General features: G+C 45.3%; 1 protein-coding gene across 6 annotated transcripts in view; it reads right to left on the reverse strand.

The window, feature by feature from the left end:
* Positions 1–5,495, reverse strand: part of LOC131189851 (major histocompatibility complex class I-related gene protein-like) — a 63,424-nt gene extending 57,929 nt beyond the window's left edge. For all 6 annotated transcript variants that reach the window (XM_058166393.1, XM_058166388.1, XM_058166392.1 and 3 more), the window contains exon 1: positions 5,350–5,495. In XM_058166393.1, coding sequence (XP_058022376.1) covers positions 5,350–5,401 — 52 coding nt within the window. In that variant the 5' untranslated portion in view covers positions 5,402–5,495. The remainder of the gene's footprint in view (positions 1–5,349) is intronic.
* Positions 5,496–24,659: the final 19,164 nt, after the last annotated feature.

Genomic DNA, 24,659 nt, shown 5'->3' on the forward strand with positions numbered 1-24,659 from the left:
AGAAGGACAAATGTCGCTTAGGGGTGCCAAGGGTAGAATTTTTAGGCTTCTTGGTAGATTCTCAGGGAATCCACCCTGCCCCATCCAAAGTCGAAGCTATCAGGAACGCTCCGCCGCCAAAAAACAAGGCGGAATTACAAGTGTTCCTGGGGCTACTTAACTTTTATTCAGTATTCCTGCCCCATAAGGCCACCTTAGCTGAGCCCCTCCACCGGCTTTTGACGTCTAAAACCCCGTGGAAATGGGACTATGCGGCCGCCGCTTCTTTCCGGGCGGTCAAGGACACCCTGTCATCCGCGGCGGTACTGATACAGTACGACCCGTGTCTGCCTCTCTCCCTGACATGCGACGCATCACCCTATGGCGTGGGTGCCGTCTTAAGCCACCTACTCCCGGATGGGACAGAAGCCCCTATCGCGTTTTATTCTCGCACCTTGTCGGCTTCCGAGCGAAATTACAGTCAGCTCGATCGGGAAGCCTTAGCCGCGGTAGCCGGAATCAAGAGATTCCATGACTACCTTTATGGTCGGTTTTTTACACTGATCACCGACCATAAGCCGTTATTGGGGTTGCTAGCCGGGGACCGACAGACCCCCCAGATCTTATCCCCGCGCATGTCCCGCTGGGTGGAGTTTCTAGCAGCCTACTCCTACCAGCTGCTGTACAAGCCAGGGAAGTTTATTGGGCACGCTGACGCGCTCAGCCGCTGCCCCCTCCCTGTCGCTGAATCAGACCCGGCCCCATCTTCCACTGTCCTTCTTATTGAGGACTGGGATGTGCCCATCTCCGCAACCGATATAGCAACACTTTCTGCAAAAGATCCAGTCCTCTCCTTAGTCCTGGACTGGGTGCGCAGGGGGTGGCCACGGGGACCTGTGGCCCCCGGATTCCAGCCATTTGTCCGCAGACAGCATGAGTTGTCCGTGCTCAAGGGTTGCCTTTTATGGGGAAATCGAGTGGTAGTTCCCCCCGAGCTTAGGCGCCGCATTCTAACTTGCCTGCACGATGCCCACCCCGGCATTGTGCGGATGAAGGGCTTGGGGCGTAGTTACGTCTGGTGGCCAGCCATGGATCAGGAGATTGAGGCCTGGGTTGCAAAATGCCCCCAATGCCAGTCCTCCAGATCCGCACCGGCCGCTGCACCCGTGAGAGAGTGGGAAATGCCCAGGAGCCCGTGGGCTCGAGTCCATGTGGACTTCGCGGGGCCCTTCTTGGGCCAAACTTTCTTAATCCTAGTCGATGCGTACTCCAAGTGGGTAGACATCGCCTTAACGCCCTCCCCCACAGCAGGGGCTGTTATTCGAATTTTGGATGGCCTGTTCGCCACCCACGGGCTACCCGACGTCATCGTTACCGATAACGGAGCCCAATTCACCTCGGCAAACTTTCAGGGGTTTTTGGCGCGGCTTGGCATCCGCCATGCCCCCACGGCTCCTTTCCACCCGGCCGGGAACGGCCGGGCTGAAAGGGCAGTCAGGTCAGCCAAGGAAGTTTTGAGCCGCCTGGGGTCCTCCAATTGGCACCAAAAGGTATGCCAATACCTTTTGGCGCAGCACACCACCCCGTGCCCAGTAACTAACCGCAGCCCGGCCGAAATGTTAATGGGTCGGCGCTTGAGGACCACCCTAGATCGCCTACACCCAAGTTATACCCCCGAAACACCCAGAGCAGTGGGCCCTCGCCACAGAGAGTTCCAGGTAGGGGATTCAATCTATGCAGAGAATTTCGGGGCCGACAACAGGTGGCTTCCAGGACGCATCACACATCTAACCGGACCCTATTCTTATAGGGTCCAACTGGAAGACGGTCGTCACTGGCGCCGCCATGTGAATCAGCTGCGCCGCAGAGTCACCGGGGAGGCCAGCCCAACCCCTGGCCGAGAGTCTGCCAATCCAACACCCGGGGCGGCCAATCCAACCCCTGGCCGACAGTCCGCCACTTCAGCAGATGGCGCCCTTCCAGGGGGCTTGAGGGCCCAGCCGGAACACACACAAACTTCTACACCCGGAGCGATCTCGACGGCCACCTTACCTGCAATTCCAGGCACTCCAGCGATGTCCCGGCCTCCTTTGAGTCCATCTGCGCAGTCCCCTACGGCGCACAGGGAGAACAGCCCTGCTCCTCCTACCCTGACGGCAGCCGCCCCTGAACTGAGAAGATCGGGGCGGAGCCGACGTCGTCCGGCGTATTTGGATGATTACGCTTGCGCTGTCTGGGGGGTGAGGGGTGTTATGTCCTCGGAGATACGACCCGGGGAAAAGCGTGCCTGTTGCTAGCCGCCAGCGATTGGATAAGACGCGGCTGGCTAAAGAAGCGGGAACCTGCCTTCACCCTGATTGGCCCGCCAGGCTCGCCTGTCAGAATTTAAGCTGCTGTCAGGCAGCCGTAGTTCAGTTGCCTATTTTGGTTCGTTCTACTTGTTCGCTGTTTCCTTTCCGTATTAAATAAAAAGGGTTGTTAATGACCACGCCTCAGACCCTCCTTAATTGTTCTAAGGATAGAACAGTTTTAATGGGGTTTTACTATTTTATTGGGGTTTTAATATTCGGCCATATTTAATAAGTTTTTTAAATTGGGGTTTTAACTTGTATTTATGTGTATATTTTACTTGGCTGTAAACCGCCCTGAGTCCCTTGGGAGATAGGGCGGTATAAAAATATGATTAAATAAATAAATAAATAAATAAATAAATAAATAAATAAATCTTCCTGGGGACTGACGCGAGAGCAGCGTTAAAAAGTGGGGAAGCAGCTCATGTCTGAAGCCTCCCCCCCCCCACGTCCCTCTATTGAGGGAAAAGCTTCCCATTTCAGCGTAAATGGATTCCACTCCTCTCCCAAACCTTCCCTGCCGAAAATGTGAACATTATGGTCCTCAAAAGAGCGTCCGTTTTCTTTTCACTGAAGAAGCTTGCTTGGAAAAGCAGGGAAACATTTCCAACCAAAAGGAAAAGCAAATGTGGCTAAGATTCGAATCTAATTCAAGTTCAAGTCCCTAGTATAGGTCTCCTGCGTTAACAGGGGGTTGGAGTAGATGACCTCCAAGGTACCTACCAACTGTTACTGTTATCATTATTAAAGTCCAGGTGCCATGACAGCAGATAACATTTTCAGAAGTGGATTGCCCTTGCCTCCCTTCTTCCTAAGATTGGGAAAGAAGAGTTTGCCCCCAAAGGCATCCAAGCAACCTTGAGGCAGGACATGTGGCCTCCCAGGTTCTAGCCTGGTGCCTTCACCACAGGGGTCTGTCTCCTAACTTGGCAACTTTTAAGACGTGGGGACTTCGACTCCCAGAATTCCTCAGCCAGCATTTAAGACTCGGGGACTTCAACTCCCAGAATTCCTCAGCCAGCATTTAAGACTCGGGGACTTCAACTCCCAGAATTCCTCAGCCAGCATTTAAGACTCGGGGACTTCAACTCCCAGAATTCCTCAGCCAGCATTTAAGACTCGGGGACTTCAACTCCCAGAATTCCTCAGCCAGAATTCTGCAGAATTCAGCATGGCTGGCTGAAGAATTCTGGGAGTTGAAGTCCCCGAGTCTTAAAAGTTTGCTACATTTGGAGATCCCTGCACTAGATCACCCTGGCTCTCTCAGAAGCTGAGGAAACCAAACATAGTCTCTGAAGAAAACCATGGAAAACCAGAGGGAAATGCCCTTAGGACAAGGGCTCTTCAAACTTGGCAGCTTTAAGACTTGGGGTCTTCAAGTCCCAGAATTCTCGCTTAACATAACATAACATAACATCAGAGTTGGAAGGGACCTTGGAAGCCTTCTAGTCCAACCCCCTGCCCAGGCAGGAAACCCTACACCATCTCAGACAGATGGTTATCCAACATTTTGGTGATGGACATTACCACCTTGATGGACATTACCTCACAGATGACCCCCATCCCGTTAAAGACCTTGGAGTTTTCATGTCAAATGATCTAAGTGCCAAAGCCCACTGCAAATACATAGCAAAAAAGGCTCTAAGAGTTGTAAACCTAATCTTGCGTAGCTTCTTTTCCAAAAACACCACACTACTAACCAGAGCATATAAAACATTTGCTAGACCAATTCTAGAATACAGCTCACCTGTTTGGAACCCTCACCACATCTCTGACATCAATACAATTGAACGTGTCCAGAAATATTTTACAAGAAGAGTTCTCCATTCCTCTGAAAACAACAAAATACCTTATCCCACCACTTGAAATCCTAGGCTTAGAAAACTTGGAACTCCGTCGCCTTCGACAAGACCTAAGTTTAACTCACAGAATCATCTATTGTAATGTCCTTCCTGTCAAAGACTACTTCAGCTTTAATTGCAATAATACAAGGGCAACCAATAGATTTAAACTTAATGTCAACCGCTTTAATCTAGATTGCAGAAAATATGACTTCTGTAACAGAATCATCAGTGCTTGGAATACTTTACCTGACTCTGTGGTCTCTTCTCATAATCCTAAAAGCTTTAACCAAAAACTTTCTACTATTGACCTCACCCCATTCCTAAGAGGACCATAAGGGGCGTGCATAAGCGCACAAACGTGCCTACTGTTCCTGTCCTATTGTTTTTCTTTTCTTCTTCATATATATATATATATATATGCTTATACATACATACATACATACATACATACATACATACATACATACATATATATATATGCTTATACCTTTATATACTATATAACCTTTCTGTCTGATAGTTACATATATTGTTGTGACAAAATAAAGAAAGAAAGAAAGAAAGAAAGAAAGAAAGAAAGAAAGAAAGAAAGAAAGAAAGAAAGAAAGAAAGAAAGTTGAAGTCCCCAAGTCTTAAAGCTGCCAAGTTTGAAGACCTCTGCCCTAGGAAATCACTGGAAGCCAAAGGGAGATTTGATCCTGTATCTGGAGGGGGTTAATGACACCGTTTTCCCCTCCCCCCCCGCTCCCTTTTCCCCCAGAGTCCTACCTAGCTAAGTACACAATGTCACAAGATCAGCTGTTCTAACTTTGTCTTGGATCTGTTTATTATTATAACAGGCGGTCCCGGATCGGGAGCCAGGTGGATCCGGAATGGGCGAAGACGATCCAACATCGTTGGAGGCAAATAAAATGGTTTTATTCCAGAATCCAGGGCTGGGGGGGAAGAATGGGATCCATAGGAACAAGCAGGCTCGCATCCGAGGACGGCAAACGTGAGCGCTTCTCCTTTAGGAAGGCGATCCAAGGAGAGGATTCTCTGCGGGATATTCACCTGCATTCACCCGATCGCTCAATAACGGGGAAGGGGGAGGGAGAGATTCCCTGAATAAATCCCAGCCAGCTAAATCAAGGGGTCTGCGAACCCCCCCGCGCATCCCCCAAAAAACTCCTTACCGGAGGAGGCTCCCACCAGGAGCAACGCGAGCAACCCCCGCCAAAGCCCCATCGCGATCCCAAGCGCGGATTCCTCCTTCTGCTCCGAGAGACTGACAGAGGCGAGATGGGGGGAAAGAAATCTGCAACCTGGTTTACATTTAGGTTGCTCCGCCCTGGAGGGAAGTCCATTATCTTTAACACTCAAAAACCGAAAGCGAAAGCGACTCGGGCGAGAGAAAAACCGGCAAGGCTTGCAAAGGAGGGAATGCGGGGGAGGGGGAGGCAGAGGTGGGTTTCAGCAGGTTCTTTTTTTATTTATTTATTTACATTTATATCCCGCCCTTCTCCGAAGACTCAGGGCGGCTTACAGTGTGTAAGGCAATAGTCTCATTCCATTTGTATATTTACAAAGTCAACTTATTCCCCCCCCAACAATCTGGGTCCTCATTTTACCTACCTTATAAAGGATGGAAGGCTGAGTCAACCTTGGACCTGGTGGGACTCGAGCCTGCAGTAATTGCAGGCAGCTGTGTTTTAATAACAGGCTTCTTACCAGCCTGAGCTACCACAGCCCAACTCTGACTATTTCTAGAGAACCCGTAGCGGAAATGTTAAGTAGTTGGGAGAACCGGTAGTAAAAATTTTGACTGGCCCCCCTCCCCATCTATTCTCCCAGCTGATCGGGCGGGAATGGGGATTTTGCAGTATCCTTCCCCTGGAGTTTTTTTTTTTGTTTACATTTATACCCCGCCCTTCTCCGAAGACTCAGGGCGGCTTACAGTGTATAAGGCAATAGTCTCATTCTATTTGTATATTTTTACAAAGTCAACTTATTGCCCCCCCAACAATCTGGGTCCTCATTTTACCTACCTTATAAAGGATGGAAGGCTGAGTCAACCTTGGGCCGGGCTCGAACCTGCAATAATTGCAGGCTTCGGTGTTCTTAATAACAGGCTATTACCAGCTTGAGCTATCCGGCCCTGTCCGGAGTGGGGTGGGAATGGGGATTTGGCAGTATCCTTCCCCTAGAGTGGGGTGGGAATGGGGATTTGGCAGTATCCTCCCCCTGGAGTGGGGTGGGAATGGGGATTTGGCAGTATCCTCCCCCTGGAGTGGGGTGGGAATGGGGATTTGGCAGTATCCTTCCCCTGGAGTGGGGTGAGAATGGGGATTTGGCAGTGTCCTTCCCCTGGAGTGGGGTGGGAATGGGGATTTGGCAGTATCCTCCCCCTGGAGTGGGGTGGGAATGGGGATTTGGCAGTATCCTTCCCCTGGAGTGGGGTGGGAATGGGGATTTGGCAGTATCCTCCCCCTGGAGTGGAGTGGGAATGGGGATTTGGCAGTATCCTTCCCCTGGAGTGGGGTGGGAATGGGGATTTGGCAGTATCCTCCCCCTGGAGTGGGGTGGGAATGGGGATTTGGCAGTATCCTTCCCCTGGAGTGGGGTGGGAATGGGGATTTGGCAGTATCCTCCCCCTGGAGTGGGGTGGGAATGGAGATTTTACAGTATCCTTCCCCTGGAGTGGGGTGGGAATGGGGATTTTGCAGTATCCTTCCCCTGGAGTGGGGTGGGAATGGGGATTTTGCAGTATCCTTCCCCTGGAGTGGGGTGGGAATGGGGATTTTACAGTATCCTTCCCCTGGAGTGGGGTGGGAATGGGGATTTGGCAGCATCCTTCCTCTGGAGTGGGGTGGGAATCACTGCAGTGGATAAGTTGGTAACTTGGTTGTTAAGTGAATCTGGCTTCCCCATTGACTTGGCTTCCCAGAAGGTCACATGACACCAAGACACAGCAACCGTCATAAATAAGAACCAGTTGCCAAGCGCCTGAATTTTGATCACATGATCATGGGGATGCCGCAAAGGCCATAAGTCATTTTTTTCAGTGTTGTTGTAACTTCGAACAGTCACTAAAGGAACTGCTGTAAGTCAAGGACTCTATTCTAGATCAGGGGTCTCCACCTGTGGCAACTTTAAGACTTGTGGACTTGAACTCCCAGAATCCCCCAGGCAGCTGGCTGAGGAATTCTGGGAGTTGAAGTCCACAAGTGGCTGAGGAATTCTGAGAGTTGAAGTCCACAAGTGGCTGAGGAATTCTGGGAGTTGAAGTCCACAAGTGGCTGAGGAATTCTGGGAGTTGAAGTCCACAAGTGGCTGAGGAATTCTGAGAGTTGAAGTCCACAAGTGGCTGAGGAATTCTGGGAGTTGAAGTCCACAAGTGGCTGAGGAATTCTGAGAGTTGAAGTCCACAAGTGGCTGAGGAATTCTGAGAGTTGAAGTCCACAAGTGGCTGAGGAATTCTGGGAGTTGAAGTCCACAAGTGGCTGAGGAATTCTGGGAGTTGAAGTCCACAAGTGGCTGAGGAATTCTGAGAGTTGAAGTCCACAAGTGGCTGAGGAATTCTGGGAGTTGAAGTCCACAAGTGGCTGAGGAATTCTGGAGTTGAAGTCCACAAGTGGCTGAGGAATTCTGAGAGTTGAAGTCCACAAGTGGCTGAGGAATTCTGGGAGTTGAAGTCCACAAGTGGCTGAGGAATTCTGAGAGTTGAAGTCCACAAGTGGCTGAGGAATTCTGGGAGTTGAAGTCCACAAGTGGCTGAGGAATTCTGAGAGTTGAAGTCCACAAGTGGCTGAGGAATTCTGGGAGTTGAAGTCCACAAGTGGCTGAGGAATTCTGAGAGTTGAAGTCCACAAGTGGCTGAGGAATTCTGGGAGTTGAAGTCCACAAGTGGCTGAGGAATTCTGGGAGTTGAAGTCCACAAGTGGCTGAGGAATTCTGGGAGTTGAAGTCCACAAGTGGCTGAGGAATTCTGAGAGTTGAAGTCCACAAGTGGCTGAGGAATTCTGGGAGTTGAAGTCCACAAGTGGCTGAGGAATTCTGGGAGTTGAAGTCCACAAGTGGCTGAGGAATTCTGGGAGTTGAAGTCCACAAGTCTTAAAGTTGCCAAGGTTGGAGACCCCTGTTGTAGATTAAGGACGTTCATTATATCAAAGCTCCAAAGTTCTTTGTTGGGTTTGTTTTGCAATAAAAACCATTTTTTTAAAAACATCAAATTAAATTTTAAATAATTGTTTTTCAAAAAATTAAATGCTAGCTTAAACTCCCAACTCTGCCTAACCTCAACCGCCGTGGGAACAGATCCCCGCCCACCACAGCTGGTGTGCAAAACGTGCCAGAGACTCCATGCATCGGTTGTTGTGTGGTTTCCTTTTCAACTGTTCACTGGCTGGATGAATAGTCCATTTGCTGGATGGAGTTGCATCTGTTTGAACCCCTGGACTGAATGCACAGTCTACATATATTCCTCTGAAAACAACAAAATACCTTATCCCACTAGACTTGAAATCCTAGGCTTAGAAAACTTGGAACTCCGTCGCCTTCGACAAGACCTAAGTTTAACTCACAGAATCATCTATTGTAATGTCCTTCCTGTCAAAGACTACTTCAACTTTAATTGCAATAATACAAGGGCAACCAATAGATTTAAACTTAATGTAAACCGCTTTAATCTAGATTGCAGAAAATATGACTTCTGCAACAGAATCATCAGTGCTTGGAATACTTTACCTGACTCTGTGGTCTCTTCCCATAATCCTAAAAGCTTTAACCAAAAACTTTCTACTATTGACCTCACCCCATTCCTAAGAGGACCATAAGGGGCGTGCATAAGCGCACAAACGTGCCTACCGTTCCTGTCCTATTGTTTTTCTTTTCTTCTTCCTATATATGTTTATATGTGTATATACTATATAATCTTTTTGTATGATGTTGTGACAAAATAAATAAAATAAAAAAATAAAATACATGGAGGAAGTTCTGCAGTGGGTACCTGAAGCTCCTGGCTGGGGTCCAGGCACTGGTGGAATTCAACGTTTTTTTTACTACCGGTTCTGTGGGCTTGGCTTGGTGGGTGTGGCAGGGGAAGGACACTGCAAAATCTCCCTTCCCACCCCATCCCAGGGGAAGGATACTGCAAAATTCCCATTCCCACCCCACTCCTGAGGGAAGAATGTTGCAAAATCTCCATTCCCACCCCACTCTGGGGCCAGCCAGAGTTGGTATTTGCCGGTTCTCCAAACTACTCAACATTTCTGCTACCGGTTCTCCAGAACCTGTCAGAACCTGCTCGATTTCACCGCTGGATCCAGGTCTTTTCAAGATTTTTATAAATGCTTAAACCAAAAAGGCACATTTCCTTCTGAATGCTCCACAACTTTTGTTTCTGAGTTGAAATGATACTCCTGGATGAGTCTAGGGGGCACCCAAAGTCCCCCCAAAAAATTCCCCATTTCAAATACAGGTAGTCCTTGACTTACGACCTCAATTGAGCCCAACATATCCATTATTATGCGAAACCTTTGTTGAGTGAGTTTTGCTCCGTTTTGTGACCTTTCCCGTCCCAGTTGTTAAGTGAATCACTGCAGTCGTTAAGTCACTAACACGGTTGTTAAGCAAATCTGCCTTCCCCCAGTGATTTGGCTGGTCAGAAGGCCTCCAAATGGGATCAGCTGACTGCAGGACACAGAAATATGAGTCAGTTGCTGAGTGTTTGAATGTTGTTCATGTGACCATCGGGATACTGCAACAGTTGTTAAGTGTGAAAAAAGGTCGTAAGTCACTTTTTCCAGTGTCGTTGTAACTTTGAACTGTCACTAAATGAACTGTTATAAGTCGAGAACTAAAACATATGAAGAATGGTTATGGCATAGAAACTGGGTATGGCTAGGCTAGTGAAGAGAAGGACCAGGAGAGACATGATAACAGTGTTCCAATATTTGAGGGGCTGCCACAGAGGAGGAGGGGGTCAGCCTATTTTCCAAGGCACCTGAAAGCCAAACAAGGAATAATGGATGGAAACTGATCAAGGAGAGATTCAACTAGAAATGAGAAATTTTCAGACCGTGAGAACAATCAACCAAGAAGCACCCACAACTTCCTTCTTTCAGAAGTTGTGGGTGCTTCATCACTGGAGGCTTTCAAGAAGAGACTGGACAGGCACATGTCAGAAATGGTGTCGGGTCTCCTGCTTGAGCCGGGGATTGGACTAGATGACCTACAAGGTCCCTTTCAACTCTCTTATTCCATTAAGGAGCAGGACAATTGAAAATAGTGAAAGAAAGGTAGGCAGATCTCTGTAGGAAGGAGGGATGGACCGCTGATTAGTCAAATTCCCCCAGGACTTCGCCAACTTCCTGACCTTCGAACCTTCTGCCACGAGCTTAAGACACATCTATTTATTTGCGCAGGACTGGACTAGAATTTTTAAACTTTGAATTTGGTTTTAACGGGGTTTTATTATTTGTATTTCTATTTTAAATATTCGGCCTTATTTAATAAGTTTTTTAATTGTTGTTTTATCCTTTATTTATATGTATGTTTTATTTTGGCTGTAAACCGCCCTGAGTCCCTAGGGAGATAGGGCGGTATAAAAATGCAATAAATAAACAAACAAACAAACAAACAAACAAACAAATAAATAAATAAATAAATAAATAAATAAATAAATAAATAAAGTAGGAGCTAACAAGATTGAGGAGGAAGATCTGCAGAGCGGAGTCACTGCTGGATGGCCTGGATCGCAGGAGAGGGAAAAAAGTAGTTCAGGACCTAACTGTTGTGGTTCATCAGCAGCCTATAGAGCTGGCAACAGAATCAGACAGCGATGAGGCTGAGGTGAGGCCAGGGCCATCGGGAAGTGAGGTGTGGACTCCAGAGCCTCCAGAGACTGATAGTAGTGAGGCAGAGGAACAGGAGGAGCCTGTTCCTAATGCACATATGAGAAGAGCTGCCAGAAGGCAAGAGCAGCTCAAGCAGAGAGGACAACTTGGGAGTAGGGCCAAGAGATGATTGGCCCTTCCCATAAGGCTTAAAACAGACCAGCACCGGTGTTTCAGCTTTGCGGGAAAACAATGTTGTAGCTGCGTCTTCTGCTGTGTTCTCTGTTTCGTGTACGTTTTTGTTTTTGTGGCTTCTGGACGTTTGCCCGGAAGGGCCTTTGGCAGTTTGCCTAATTGGACTGTTGGTGAGATAACTGAGGAACTTGTGTTGGGAGGCATTTGTTTTACTTTGAGTTGAACGACGCTGGGAATGAAGTAATTCCCAGCTGTTCGAATAAAGTTTATTTTTCCATGGACTTGGTTTATTACTACTTACTTGGGCCTGGGTCACAACACTAACAGAGCAGAAATTCAAAAGATTCTACCCAAACAGAGCATCCCAGGGAAGATGAAACAGAACACAGTAAGGGCAAGGACTCTAAAAATAAAAAAATAAAAACATATTTCATATTCATCAGTGGTGGAATTCATTTTTTTAATACCGGTTCTGTGGGCGTGGCAGGGAAAGGATACTGCAAAATCTCCATTTCCACCCCACTCCTGGGGGAAGGATATTGCAAAATCTGCATTCCCACCCACTCTGGGGCCAGCCAGAGGGGGTATTTGCCTGTTCTCTGAACTGCTCAAGATTTCTGCTACCGGTTCTCCAGAACCTGCTGAATTTCACCCCTGATATTCATCCGCCTGGAAGAAAACATGCAGACACCTGAAGAAAAGACTCTGCCACATGTACCAATGAGAAGAAATATTCGGATTTCCCCAAATCACTACTTTAAAGGAACAGAGACAACTATATGTAGACTAGACAAATTCATAAGGGATGTGTATTCTCTTCCAGGTGCAAAGATTAAAGAATGATGTGACAGACAGGCTCACCAAAATTATCAAGCTCACCAATTATTATCCCTGTTTCATCTTTCCGGTTGGGACAAATTTATTTATTTATTTATTTATTTAATCGAATTTTTATACCGCCCTATCTCCCGAAGGACTCAGGGCGGTTTACAGCCTGATAAAAATACAAATATAATACAAAATAAAAACTAATTAAAAAACTTATTTAAATAGGCCAAAGTTTAAAATTACAATTAAAATGATAAAACCCCATTAAAATTAAATTTAAAATTGAAATTCTAGTCCAGTCCTGCACAAATAAATAGATGTGTTTTAAGCTCGCGGCGGAAGGTTCGAAGGTCAGGAAGTTGACGAAGTCCTGGGGGAAGCTCATTCCAGAGGGTGGGAGCCCCCACAGAGAAGGCCCTTCCCCTGGACGTCGCCAGTCGGCACTGCCTGACAGACGGCACCCTAAGGAGATCCTCCCTGTGAGAGCGTACGGGTCAGTGGGAGGCAATCGGTGGCAGCAGACAGTGCCGTAAGTAGCCCGGCCCTAAGCCATGGAGCACTTTGAAGATAGTTACCAAAACCTTGAAGTGCACCCGGAAGGCCAAAGGCAGCCAGTGCAGTCTGCGCAGGAGTGGTGTCACATGGGAGCCACGAGGGGCTCCCTCTATCACCAATGATGCTACCAAAAGCCTGAAAGCAATTTCAACAGCCTCTAAGACCAACTAGGTAGGATACCCAAAGAGTTAGGAGCACAGGTGGTCATCTCATCTGTATTTCCAACCAAAGGCCAACATCCATTCAGGGAACAGAGGATTGGACCACGAAGACCAGGATGGCTCACAGGGGGTCTTTTCAAGGAGATTTAACTGTCTTAGCTAGCTGTCTAGTTAATGAGACAACGCGGTCTTTCCCAGATTCTGTCTCCGTTCAGTTCCTCCTACTCGTGTTGCTCTCTGTTTCATTTGAATTCTCGCCAATTCATTTCCTTATTTCTCAGCAAATGATCTCACAACCCTTTTTACTCACTAGTGTGAATCATTCTGTTGCACTAAGATCCAGCAATGTGGGGCAGCTGCCCCCCCCCCGCCAAAAAAAAGCCTAGATCAAAGATGAAATTTTCTGACAATTAGAACAATTCATTAGTGGAACGGCTTGCCTCTAGAAGTCTGTACAGCTTCTCAGCCATCCAGGTCATGGTGGTCCCAAAGGTGCTTTTTCAGGAGGCAACTGGACTTTCTTGTTTTTCTTTTGAAGAAGTTCTTTTGAAGCTTCTTCAGCTCTGACTGGATAGTGGGGAAACGGAAGGATTTATATTCCTTGCAGACAGCTGGTAATCTGCATCTTACATGTGGGAGTAGGAATAGATTTCCAGAGAAAAAGTGCAGACTACATTTTTATTTTATTGATTTTGTCACACAGTATATATAAGCATAAGCATGTATTGGAAGAAATATCCATCTGGGTTCAGTTCCAAGTGGGGACAAAGACACTGGAAACATGGAGACTGCTTGGAAAGATGGTTTAATGGTGGTCAGGATCACATGGCTTGAGTTCCTGAACAGAAAAGGGGCTGGATCCTGTGCACTCCCTGGCTTTATGCTTTCTCTGAGCTTTGAACTTTCTGGGGCACAGGAAGAGTATCCTGATTGGCTGTCAGACTCCCAGGGGGTGGGAGTCTTAGCTAGCCTTGCTGGCTGATGTAATCTTCCCAGGTGTCATGTGGTGAGTTTCTGTTGCTAGGTGGGTCCTATTATGTTGCAGATGATGATGGCCCATTGACAAAGGTGGGGAGAATGAGTTTCTACCTCTGACCCATTGACAAAGGTGGGGGGAAATGAGTGAGCTTAGCTGAGGCTTTAATGGCCCATTGACAAAGGTGGGGGGGAGTCAGGAAGCTGCTTTGTCTTAAAACATGTTTCTCCATTTCTCATCCAGGGAAATATATTCTGCCTTTTAAATATTTTCTAAAATATTTCATTCTTCTAGGAGGGGGGTGGGTGCTAAATTCCTACACATGAAATAACTATACAATATACAGAGAGGGCCTCCTCCGGGTACCTTCGGCCAAACAATGTCAGCTGGCGACCCCCAGGGGGAGGGCCTTCTCTGTGGGGGCTCCTGCCCTCTGGAATGAGTTGCCTCCGGGGCTTCGTCAACTCCCCGACGCTTGTGTTTCAGCGCGCAGGGTTAGCTTAAAAGTAGTTTTTAAATGGGGTTTTTAACTTTATTCCAATTTTTAGGCCATATATTGAATTAGTTTTGTATATTGTTTTTAACGTGTTATATGTATTTTTGTATTTTTAGGTCATATATTGAATTAGTTTTGTATATTGTTTTTAACATGTGTTATATGTATTTTTGTATTTTTAGGTCATATATTGAATTAGTTTTGTATATTGTTTTTAACATGTGCTATATGTATTTTTGTATTTTTATTGGCTGTGAACCGCCCTGAGTCCTTCGGGAGAAGGGCGGTATACAAATCTAATAAATAAATAAATAAATAAATAAATAAATATAAGCATATATATAAGCATAATTATGTAATAACTATATTAATTGGATATAATGAAAGGGAACATTAGGACAGGAACGGTAGGCACGCTTGTGCTCTTATGCACGCCCCTTACAGACCTCTTAGGAATGGGGTGAGGTCAATAGTAGACAGTTTTTGGTTGAAGCTTTGGGGATTTTGGGAAGAGACCACAGAGTCAGGTAGTGTATTCCAGGCATTAACAACTCTGTTACTGAAGTCATATTTTCTGCAATCAAGATTGGAACGGTTCACATTAAGCTTAAATCTATTGTGTGCTCATGTATTGTTGCAATTGAAGCTGAAGTAGTCTTCGACAGGAAGGATATTGTAGCAGATGATTCTAGGAATTAACCTCAGGTCATGTCGGAGGTGACCCCGAGGACACAAAGGAACCTCCAAGTGCTTCAATGACCCTCTAAAAGGATGCAAATGGCCAACTGTCTGCAAGGAGTATAAATCCTTCCACCCTCCACCCTCCAGTCACAGCTAAAGAAACTTCTATGGATGAGCAGTGAAATGTCTTCAAAAGGAAAGCGAGAAAGTCCAATTGCCTCCTGAAAAAGGAACTTGGGGACTTGCCTCCAGAAGTTGTGAATGCTCCAACGCTGGAGGTTTAGAAAAAGAGATTGGACAACCATTTGTCTGAAATGGTATAGAATAGAATAGAATAGAATAGAATAGAATAGAATAGAATTTTTATTATATTATTGGCCAAGTGTGATTGGACACACAAGGAATTTGTCTTGGTGCATATGCTCTCAGTGTACATAAAAGAAAAGATATGTTCATCAAGGTACAACATTTACAACACAATTGATGGTCAATATATCAATATAAATCATAAGGATTGCCAGCAACAAGTTATAGTCATACAGTCATAAGTGGAAAGAGATTGGTGATGGGAACTATGAGATGATTAATAGTAGTGCAGACTTAGTAAATAGTTTGACAGTGTTGATGGAATTATTTGTTTAGCAGAGTGATGGCCTTCGGGAAAAAACTGTTCTTGTGTCTAGTTGTTCTGGTGTGCAGTGCTCTATAGCGTCGTTTTGAGGGTAGGAGTTGAAACAGTTTATGTCCTGGATGCGAGGGGTCTGTAAATATTTTCACGGCCCTCTTCTTGATTCGTGCAGTATACAGGTCCTCAATGGAAGGCAGGTTGGTAGCAATTATTTTTTCTGCAGTTCTAATTATCCTCTGAAGTCTGTGTCTTTCTTGTTGGGTTGCAGAACCGAACCAGACAGTTATAGAGGTGCAAATGACAGACTCAATAATTCCTCTGTAGAACTGGATCAGCAGCTCCTTGGGCAGTTTGAGCTTACTGAGTTGGCGCAGAAAGAACATTCTTTGCTGTCCTTTTTTAATGATGTTTTTGATGTTAGCTGTCCATTTTAGATCTTGCGATATGATAGAACCTAGAAATTTGAAATTTGAAAGTTTCAGTGTCTGGAATGATGGTATTGAATGCTGAACTAAAGTCTACAAAAAGGACCCTTGCATAGGTCTTTGGAGACTCAAGATGCTGTAGGATGTAGTGCAGAGCCATATTAACAGCATCATCTGTTGATCTGTTTGCTCGGTATGCAAATTGCAAGGGGTCTAACAGCGGATCCGTGATGGTTTTCCAGTAGGAAAGCACTAGCCTTTCAAAGGTTTTCATGACTACAGATGTTAGAGCAACTATAGGGCCATGATGGCGAACCTACGGCACGGGTGCCGCAGGTGGCATGCAGAGCCGTATCTGTGGGCATGTGAGCATTTCCCTAGCTCAGCTCCAGTGTGCATGTGCGTGCCGGCCAGCTAATTTTTGGGCCTCCGGAGGGCCTCCAGGGGAGTGGGGAAGGCCGTTTTTGCCCTTCCATGGCTCCAAAAAAGCATCTGGAGCCCGGGGAGAGCGAAAAATGGGCTTTCCAGGCCAACTGGTAACCTTTTTGGCATCGTGTGCCGAAAGCGGGGGCATTGAATTATGGGTGTGGGTACATGCGCGCATGATTCCCCCCCTCCCGCGCTACCCCCAATTTTGGTATGTAATGGCAAAAAGGTTAGCCATCACTGGTATAGGGTTTCCTGCCTGGACAGGGGGTTGGACTACAAGACCTCCAAGATCCCTTCCGTTGTTCTATTCGGTTCTGTTCTGTTCCGTTCTGTTTGTCAATGATTTCTTTTATTTATTTATTTATTTATTTTGTCACAACAGTATATATAAGCATAAGCATGAAAATAACTATATAATATATAAGCATAAGTATGTAATAACTATATTAATTGGATATAATGAAAGGAAACAATAGGACAGGAACGGTAGGCACGCTGGTGCTCTTACGCACGCCCCTTACAGACCTCTTAGGAATGGGGTGAGGTCAACAGTAGACAGTTTTTGGTTGAAGCTTTGGGGATTTTGAGAAGAGACCACAGAGTCAGGAAGTGAGTTCCAAGCATTAATAACTCTGTTATTGAAGTCATATTTTCTGCAATCAAGATTGAAGCGGTTAACATTAAGTTTAAATCTATTGTTTGCTCGTGTACTGTTGTGATTGAAGCTGAAGTAGTCTTTTACAAGAAGGATATTGCAATAGATGATTCTGTGTGTTAAACACAGGTCCTGTCGGAGTCGGCGGAGTTCTAAATTTTCTAATCCCAGGATTTCAAGTCTGGTGGCATACGGTATTTTGTTGTATTCAGAGGAGTGGAGAACACTTCTTGTAAAAGATTTCTGGACACGTTCAATTGTATTGATGTCAGAAATGTGGTGTGGGTTCCAGACAGGTGAGCTGTATTCAAGCATTGGTCTAGCAAATGTTTTATAAGCTCTGGTTAGTAGTGTAGTGTAGTTTATGTAGTGTAGTGTAATTCTTGGGGACAAAGTTTCCACCATCCATTACTGGCACTGCAGGAGTTGTCTGTGGTGTTTGAGCCCCTGTATAAGTGAGTTTTATCATCTGTGTTCGGATCTCCAGGTCACGGGTGTCAAACTCGTGGCGCCATGTTGCCGTCACGTGATGTTTTTCCCTTTCCCGGAGCTGGGGTGGGTGTGGCCTGAACATGACACATCTGCCCTGCGGGCCGCCAATTTGACTCCCCTGCTCTAGGTGTTGACCGCTTTTTGTTAGAGTCCATCTTTGTCTGGCTGTGTGAAGGGGGTCGTTGTCCTCAGCTCTTCCCTTTTTTTCCCCAGGGATTTTCTTTGAGATTACTTGTAGTTCTGCTTTGGTGCACTATATGTACATTGGCTTTTGCTTCCCCAATTTGTTTGGGGAACTTTGTTTATTCTACTTCTGCATTTATACCAATAATATGCAGACATACAGAAAGCAGACTTGGAAGGGACCTTGGAGATTTTCTAGTCCAACCCCCTGCTCGGGCAGGAAACTCTGTGCCATTTCAGACAAATGGTTCTCCAGTCTCTTCTTTAAAACTTCCAGTGGTGGAGAATTCACAACTTCTGGAGGCAAGTGGTTTCACTGGTTAATTGTTCTCACTGACAGGAAATATTTATCATGAAACTTATATAGAACGGAACGGAACGGAATGGAACGGAAGGGAACGGAACAGAACAGAACAGAACAGAACAGAACAGTTCTACAGGTAATCCTCAACATACAACAGTTCATTTAGTGACTGTTTGAAGTTACAACATCACTGAAAAAAAGTGACATAACCATTTTTAACACCTACAACTATTGGAATATCACCGTGAGCATGCAATCAGAATTCAGATGCTTAGCAACTGGCTCATATTTATGACCACTGCAGGTGTCCCAAGGTCACACGATCCCCTTTTGCGACCTTCTGACCAGCAGCGTCAGCCAGATTCACTTAACAACCGTGTCACTAACTTAACACCTTCAGTGATTCGCTGAACAAATGTGGCAAGAAAGGTCGTAAAATAGGGCAAAACTCAGCAGGAGAAATTTTGGGTTCAGTTGCGCTCATAGACTGAGGACTATCTATATATATTGAGAGCCAGTTAACAACAGTCTGTGTATGAATGTATGTATATGAATATGTATGTGTATGTGTATGTACGATAGATAGATAGATAGAAATAGAAATAGATAGAAATTGGAGGGGTTTGAAATAGCCATTTCAAACCCCTTCAATCCCTACATGCAGCAGACTGACACCCACTACGAAGATGTAGCACAACCACGAAGCCAAACAGCAGCAGTGCAGCTCACCAGCTCAAATCCCCCTGCAACTCAGACTAATTTGAGCACAACCAAGCCCCCACCCAAACAGGACACCCCCCCATCCAATCAGAGCACAAAAAAAACCCCATCCAATCAGAGCACAGCCAAGCTCCCACCCAATCAGTTCAAACCCCCACTAGCAGTTAAAAAGGAAGAAACAGCTGCAATCACACATTGCTCCCAGAAGCACGAAGCTGAAGCCTGAAGATGACGAATGAGACTTCGTCGAAACGTCGCCAAGACACTTCCGATTTTACGCGGGAGAAAACCCGAATAACCGAAGACCTACATAAAAACACCCGCGAAAACCTCAGAAAACAAATAGATAGATAGATAGATAGATAAATAGATAGATAGATAGATAGATAGATAGATAGAGATACAGTAGAGATAGATAAAAACAGTGGTGGGATTCAGCCAGTTCGCACCACTTCGGGAGAACCGGTTGTTAACTTCCTGAGCAGTTTGGCAAACTGGTTGTTGGAAGAAATCATTAGAGCAGAGAACCGGTTGTTAAATTACTTGAATCCCACCACTGGATAAAAGTATCTGAGGTGAGGTAAGGGAGAGGGGGGGAGAGAGAGATACAATAGAGATAGAGGTATCGGGGGTGGGGGCGGGGAGAGAGAGAGAGAGGGAGGAAGAAAAAGAGTCATAAGATGAATAAGAAACATAAAAGTTCAGGCATGTTAATTCATAAATCAGGCATTTCCTCTGAATCATTGCTTGCTCAGTTTCTCATAACGCAGGGAAATTTATTAGCAAACACTGAAGTGACCTTCCACTGCCGCCTTCTGAATTTTCAAATATTTCTCAGTCTAACCTGCGCTCCAGGTTCTCCTGTTGGCCTCCCATCCCGTCTGATACTCTGCTTAGCTTTTTGAGATGGATCAAGATAATGTACGTGATGCTATGTAGTCAGGTCCTTTTGTAAAAGGGATTGACAAAGAACACAGAACAGCTGATTGTTACATAGAATAATGGGTTCGTCCTTCTAAAATTGCATAACAACTATTTTGACAGGTGATGTGCGACTATTGCAAAGCTAATTTTACTTTAGAATAGAATAACAGGGTTGGAAGGGACCTTGGAGGTCGTCTAGTCCAACCCCCTGCTCGGACAGGAAACCCTATATCACTTCAGATAAATGGTGGTCCAATCTCCTCTTAAAAACTTCTGAGGTTGGAGCATTTACAGCTTTTGGAGGCAAGTTGTTCCACTGATTAATTGTATTCCACTGAATGCTTTTCCTTTCATAATGATTGGAAACAGTGCTGTTAATTTTCAGCTCTTTCTGTGAGGGTTTTGGGGAATGCCAGAAGGGGTTGGGAACTGTATTTCCCCTCTGCAAGGAATAAAGGATCCTCTGTGGGAGGTTCAGAAAATAGGACTGAATATTGGGGGACATCAGCAAACTGGAATCAAGGAACTGGCCTCAGTTTAAAATCCTGGAAGCTTTAAGGTTTTGGGGGAAGGGCAGAAATGGGACTTTGTGGGGTTTTGTGGTTTATATTTATATTTGTTTTTATAAATGTTGCTGTGTTGTCGTGTGCCACCTACGATTGTTATATATAAGACAGACAGACATATAGAGCAGGGGTCTCCAACCTTGGCAACTTTAAGACTTGTGGTCTTCAACTCCCAGAATTCACCGCTCCTGCGCAGTTTGCAAAACACCGCTCCTGCGCAGTTTGCACTGGCTACCTGTGGTCTTTCGGGTGCGCTTCAAGGTGTTGGTTACCACCTTTAAAGCGCTCCATGGCTTAGGGCCCGGGTACTTACGGGACCGCCTGCTGTTACCCTATGCCTCCCACCAACCCGTACGCTCACACAGAGAGGGTCTTCTCAGGGTGCCGTCTGCCAAGCAATGTCGGCTGGCGGCCCCCAGGGGAAGGGCCTTCTCTGTTGGAGCACCTACCCTCTGGAACGAACTTCCCCCTGGTTTGCGTCAACTACCTGACCTTCGGACCTTTCGCCGTGAATTGAAAACATACTTGTTCATCCAAGCGGGACTGGCTTAATTTTTAACTTTTAATTTTTAAATTCTGAAATTTGAATTTTAATAATTTTAAATTGGGGTACTGTGTTTTATTGGGGTCAATTTGATGGTTTTACATTTAAACTTTTAAATTTTTCGGCCATTATATAATATGTTATTTTAATTTGTTGTTTTAATATTGTATATTGTATATTTTTAATTTGGCTGTACACCGCCCTGAGTCGTTCGGGAGAAGGGCGGTATAAAAGTCTAATAAATAAATAAATAAATAAATAAATGAATAAATAAATAAGAGTTGGAAGGGATCTTGGAGCTCCTCTGATCCAAAGCCCTGCTCTAAGCAGGAAACTCTATATCTACTTTTTAAAAAAAGGATAAATGATATGAACCCTTTGAGATTAAAGAATAAAATGCAAATATTCAAGCATAAAAGGCTCAATTCCACCCAGAGTTATTGTCGTGTCCCACTCTTCCGCTGACGGCCGGGTCGGGGAAGTCCGTATCAGGCGTGCCTCTGCAGCTCTGCCAAAGTCCTATCAGAGTTCTCAAGGCAGGCAGGAGACCAGGATGTGACTTCAGCAATCCAAGGTAGACTTTGCCTGACTCGGAGAATGCCAGAAAGCAGATCCTTTATATAGGCCATGGGGTGTGGCTCCATGACTCAGCACTTATCCAGGCCTGCCCCTCCCTTCCTTTTGCTGACGTCGCCTCTCAATTCTCCGGAAGCGAGGATCTCTCCAGCCTCCAGCTGTTGGTAATCTGAGCTCATGACTGGCTTCACATTCTTCAGGCTCACATGCTGTGGGGGAGGGGTTTAGTTGCACCGTTTGCCTGGGCATGGTGCCAAGACTGGGGGCTGAAGGCACGTCAGGCCCTTCATCTTGCTCGGCCTGTCCGGGCATGGTGCCAGGGCTGGGGGCTGGAGGCATGCCAGGACATTCTTCCAAACTATCAGCGTCAGGCAGGAGATAAGAGGGGCCCGGCTGCGGCAGGGGGAGCGAGCGAGACACAACAGTTATGATATATCAGAAAAGCTTATAAAAAACGAAAAAAACGTATTGTTTCATGGTTTTTATAGATGATAGATATAGATATAGATATAGATATAGATATAGATATAGATCAGGGGTGAAATGCTACTGGTTCGCACAGATTTGAGCAAACCAGTAGTAATAAAAGCTACCAGTTCGGGCGAACTGGTAGTAAAAAAAAGCTACCAGTTCATCCGAACCGGTATTTCTGACGATCAGCTAGAAAGCAGGAATCTAAATCACGCGGCAGAGCAGATTCCCCCACCCCCCGCACTGTTCTACTTACTTTCAAAAGGCTCCTTTTTCCACACAAAACACGTGTTTTGTACGCACTGCGCATGCATGTGCAGTGTGCATTTGGCCCACACCACGCATGCACGGGCAGCAAACAGGTGGCAACCCGTGGAGGATTTCACCACTGGATATAAGATAGATGATAGATAGATAGATAATAGATAGATAGATAGATAGATAGATGGATGGATGGATGGATGGATGGATGGATGGATGGATAGATAGATAGATTGATAGATAGATAGATAGATAGATAGATAGATAGATAGATAGATAGATAGAGATAGATAAAATAGATAGATAGATGATAGATAGATAGATAGATAGATAGATAGATAGATAGATAGATAGATAGGATAGATAGGATGGATGGATAGATAGATAGATAGATGGATGGATGGATGGATGGATGGATGGATGGATGGATGGATGGATGGATAGATAGATAGGATAGATGGATGGATGGATGGATGGTAGATAGATAGATAGATAGATAGATAGATAGATAGATAGATAGATAGATAGATAGATAGATAGATAGATAGGATAGATGGATGGATGGATGGATGGATGGATAGATAGATAGATAGATAGATAGATAGATAGATAGATAGATAGATAGATAGGATAGATGGATGGATGGATGGATGGATAGATAGATATAGATAGATAAAATAGATAGATAGATAGATAGATAGATAGATAGATAGATAGATAGATAGATAGATAGATAGATAAATAGGATAGATGGATGGATGGATGGATGGGTGGGTGGGTGGATGGAAATATATAAAAGATGAATAAGAATGGAAAGAGAAACAGAAAAGATCTGGAATCTTAAGCATTTCCTCTAAATCATGCTTACTCAATTTCTGATAACTCAGGGAGTTTTATTAGCAGCATACAGAATTGGGTTTCCTTCTGAGTGTTCAAATACTTCTCAGTTTAGACTGCATTCCGGAATCTCCTGTTGGCCTCCCATCCTGTTTGACACCCCGCTTAGCTTTTTTGCGATGGCTCAAGAGAATGTATGTGCTGCTAGGTAGCCAGGTCCTTTTGTAAAAGGGGATGAAACCCTATTGCCAACGTACTTATTATAACAGCTGCTTGCTGCAAAGAAGAGGGAGGGTTCAGTCTTCCCAAAGTTGCATAACAACTATTTTGACATGTGATTTTTGACTATTGCATGGCTAGTTTTAGTCTGAATGCTTTTCCGTGCTATTTGTTTTACTAAATGTTGCTATGCACCCCTTACGATTATCATGTATAAGGCAGACAGACAGACATATGGAGAGTACAGAGTTGGAAGGGACTTTGGAGGTCTTCTAGTCCAACCCCCTGCTTTAGCACAGGGTTCTCCAATCTTGGCAACTTGAAGACTTGTGGACTTCAACTCCCAGAATACCTCAGCCAGCAAAGCTTGGAGACCTCCTGCTCTAGCAGGAAACCCTCGAAAATTTCAGACAAGTGGCCGTCCAATCTCTTCCAGGAACACCAGCTGGCAGTCAGAGGACGCGACAGTAATTCTTTCATTTCACAATACATAGAGAGATTTAACCATAGTTTCAATTGGGGGAAAATGTGACCATCCCAAGTCCAAAATGCAAAACAGATAACCGACCAGCCTGTCGAGCTGCCGACTTGACGAACCCAATTAAGCAAACGTTGTTGAGCTGATCCAAGCTCTTAATGCAAATATTTATTTGAGTACGGAATTTTGGCAAGCAAAAGAAGCTCTGGGTTTTTTCCAGGCAATTCAGTGTAGTTAAAGTTTAATTAATTAAAGATTAATTAAAATCCCCCCCTTTAGCGTAGGTCACATTGTCCTATTAAGTGTCCAAGTGTTGTTGTGGAAATATTCGGTAAACACCGGCTGAAATGTTCTTGGTTTCCATGAGACCTTTTTTTGTTATTCTTGTTATAGAACAGGGGTCTCCAACCTTGGCAACTTTAAGACTTGTGGACTTAAACTCCCACAAGCTGGCTGAGTAAATTCTGGGAGTTGAAGTCCACAAGTCTTAAAGTTGCCAAGGTTGGAGACCCCTGTTATAGAACACATTCCAATTTCTCCCTCCCTCCCCTCCCAAGCCGCTAAGCCAGTGGTTCTCAACCTTTATAGTGCTGCGACCCCTTTAATACAATTCCCCACGATGTGGCGACCCCAACCATAAAATTATTTTCGTTTTGAATTTATCGTGCCTGAAGCCGTATTGGCTAGTGATCTGAACTGCTTGCGATTGCCTTGAGGACGGAGGCATTAAAGCGGAGACTCCTCCCCTATTAAGTTTATCGCGCCTGAAGCCAGATTAGGCTAGCGATTGATTGCAGCTGGCTTGAGAGGGAGACATCAGAGCAAAGATTTCTCTCTTTTTTAATTCATCGTGCCTGAAGCTGAATTCGGCTAGCGATTTGAAGAGCCTGCAGCTGGCTTGTGGAGTCGACTCGCAGGTATACTTCCCATATTTCCGATGGTCTTAGGCGACTCCTGGCAAATTGTCATTCGACCCCCAAAGGGATCCCGACCCACAGGTTGAGAACCGCTGTGCTAAGCAGTGAAAATGAAAGCAACTTGAATGCTCTTCGATGCTTGTCACAAT

The sequence above is a fragment of the Ahaetulla prasina genome, chromosome 2 (genome assembly GCF_028640845.1).
Source record: "Ahaetulla prasina isolate Xishuangbanna chromosome 2, ASM2864084v1, whole genome shotgun sequence".
Classification (NCBI taxonomy): Eukaryota; Metazoa; Chordata; class Lepidosauria; order Squamata; family Colubridae; genus Ahaetulla; species Ahaetulla prasina.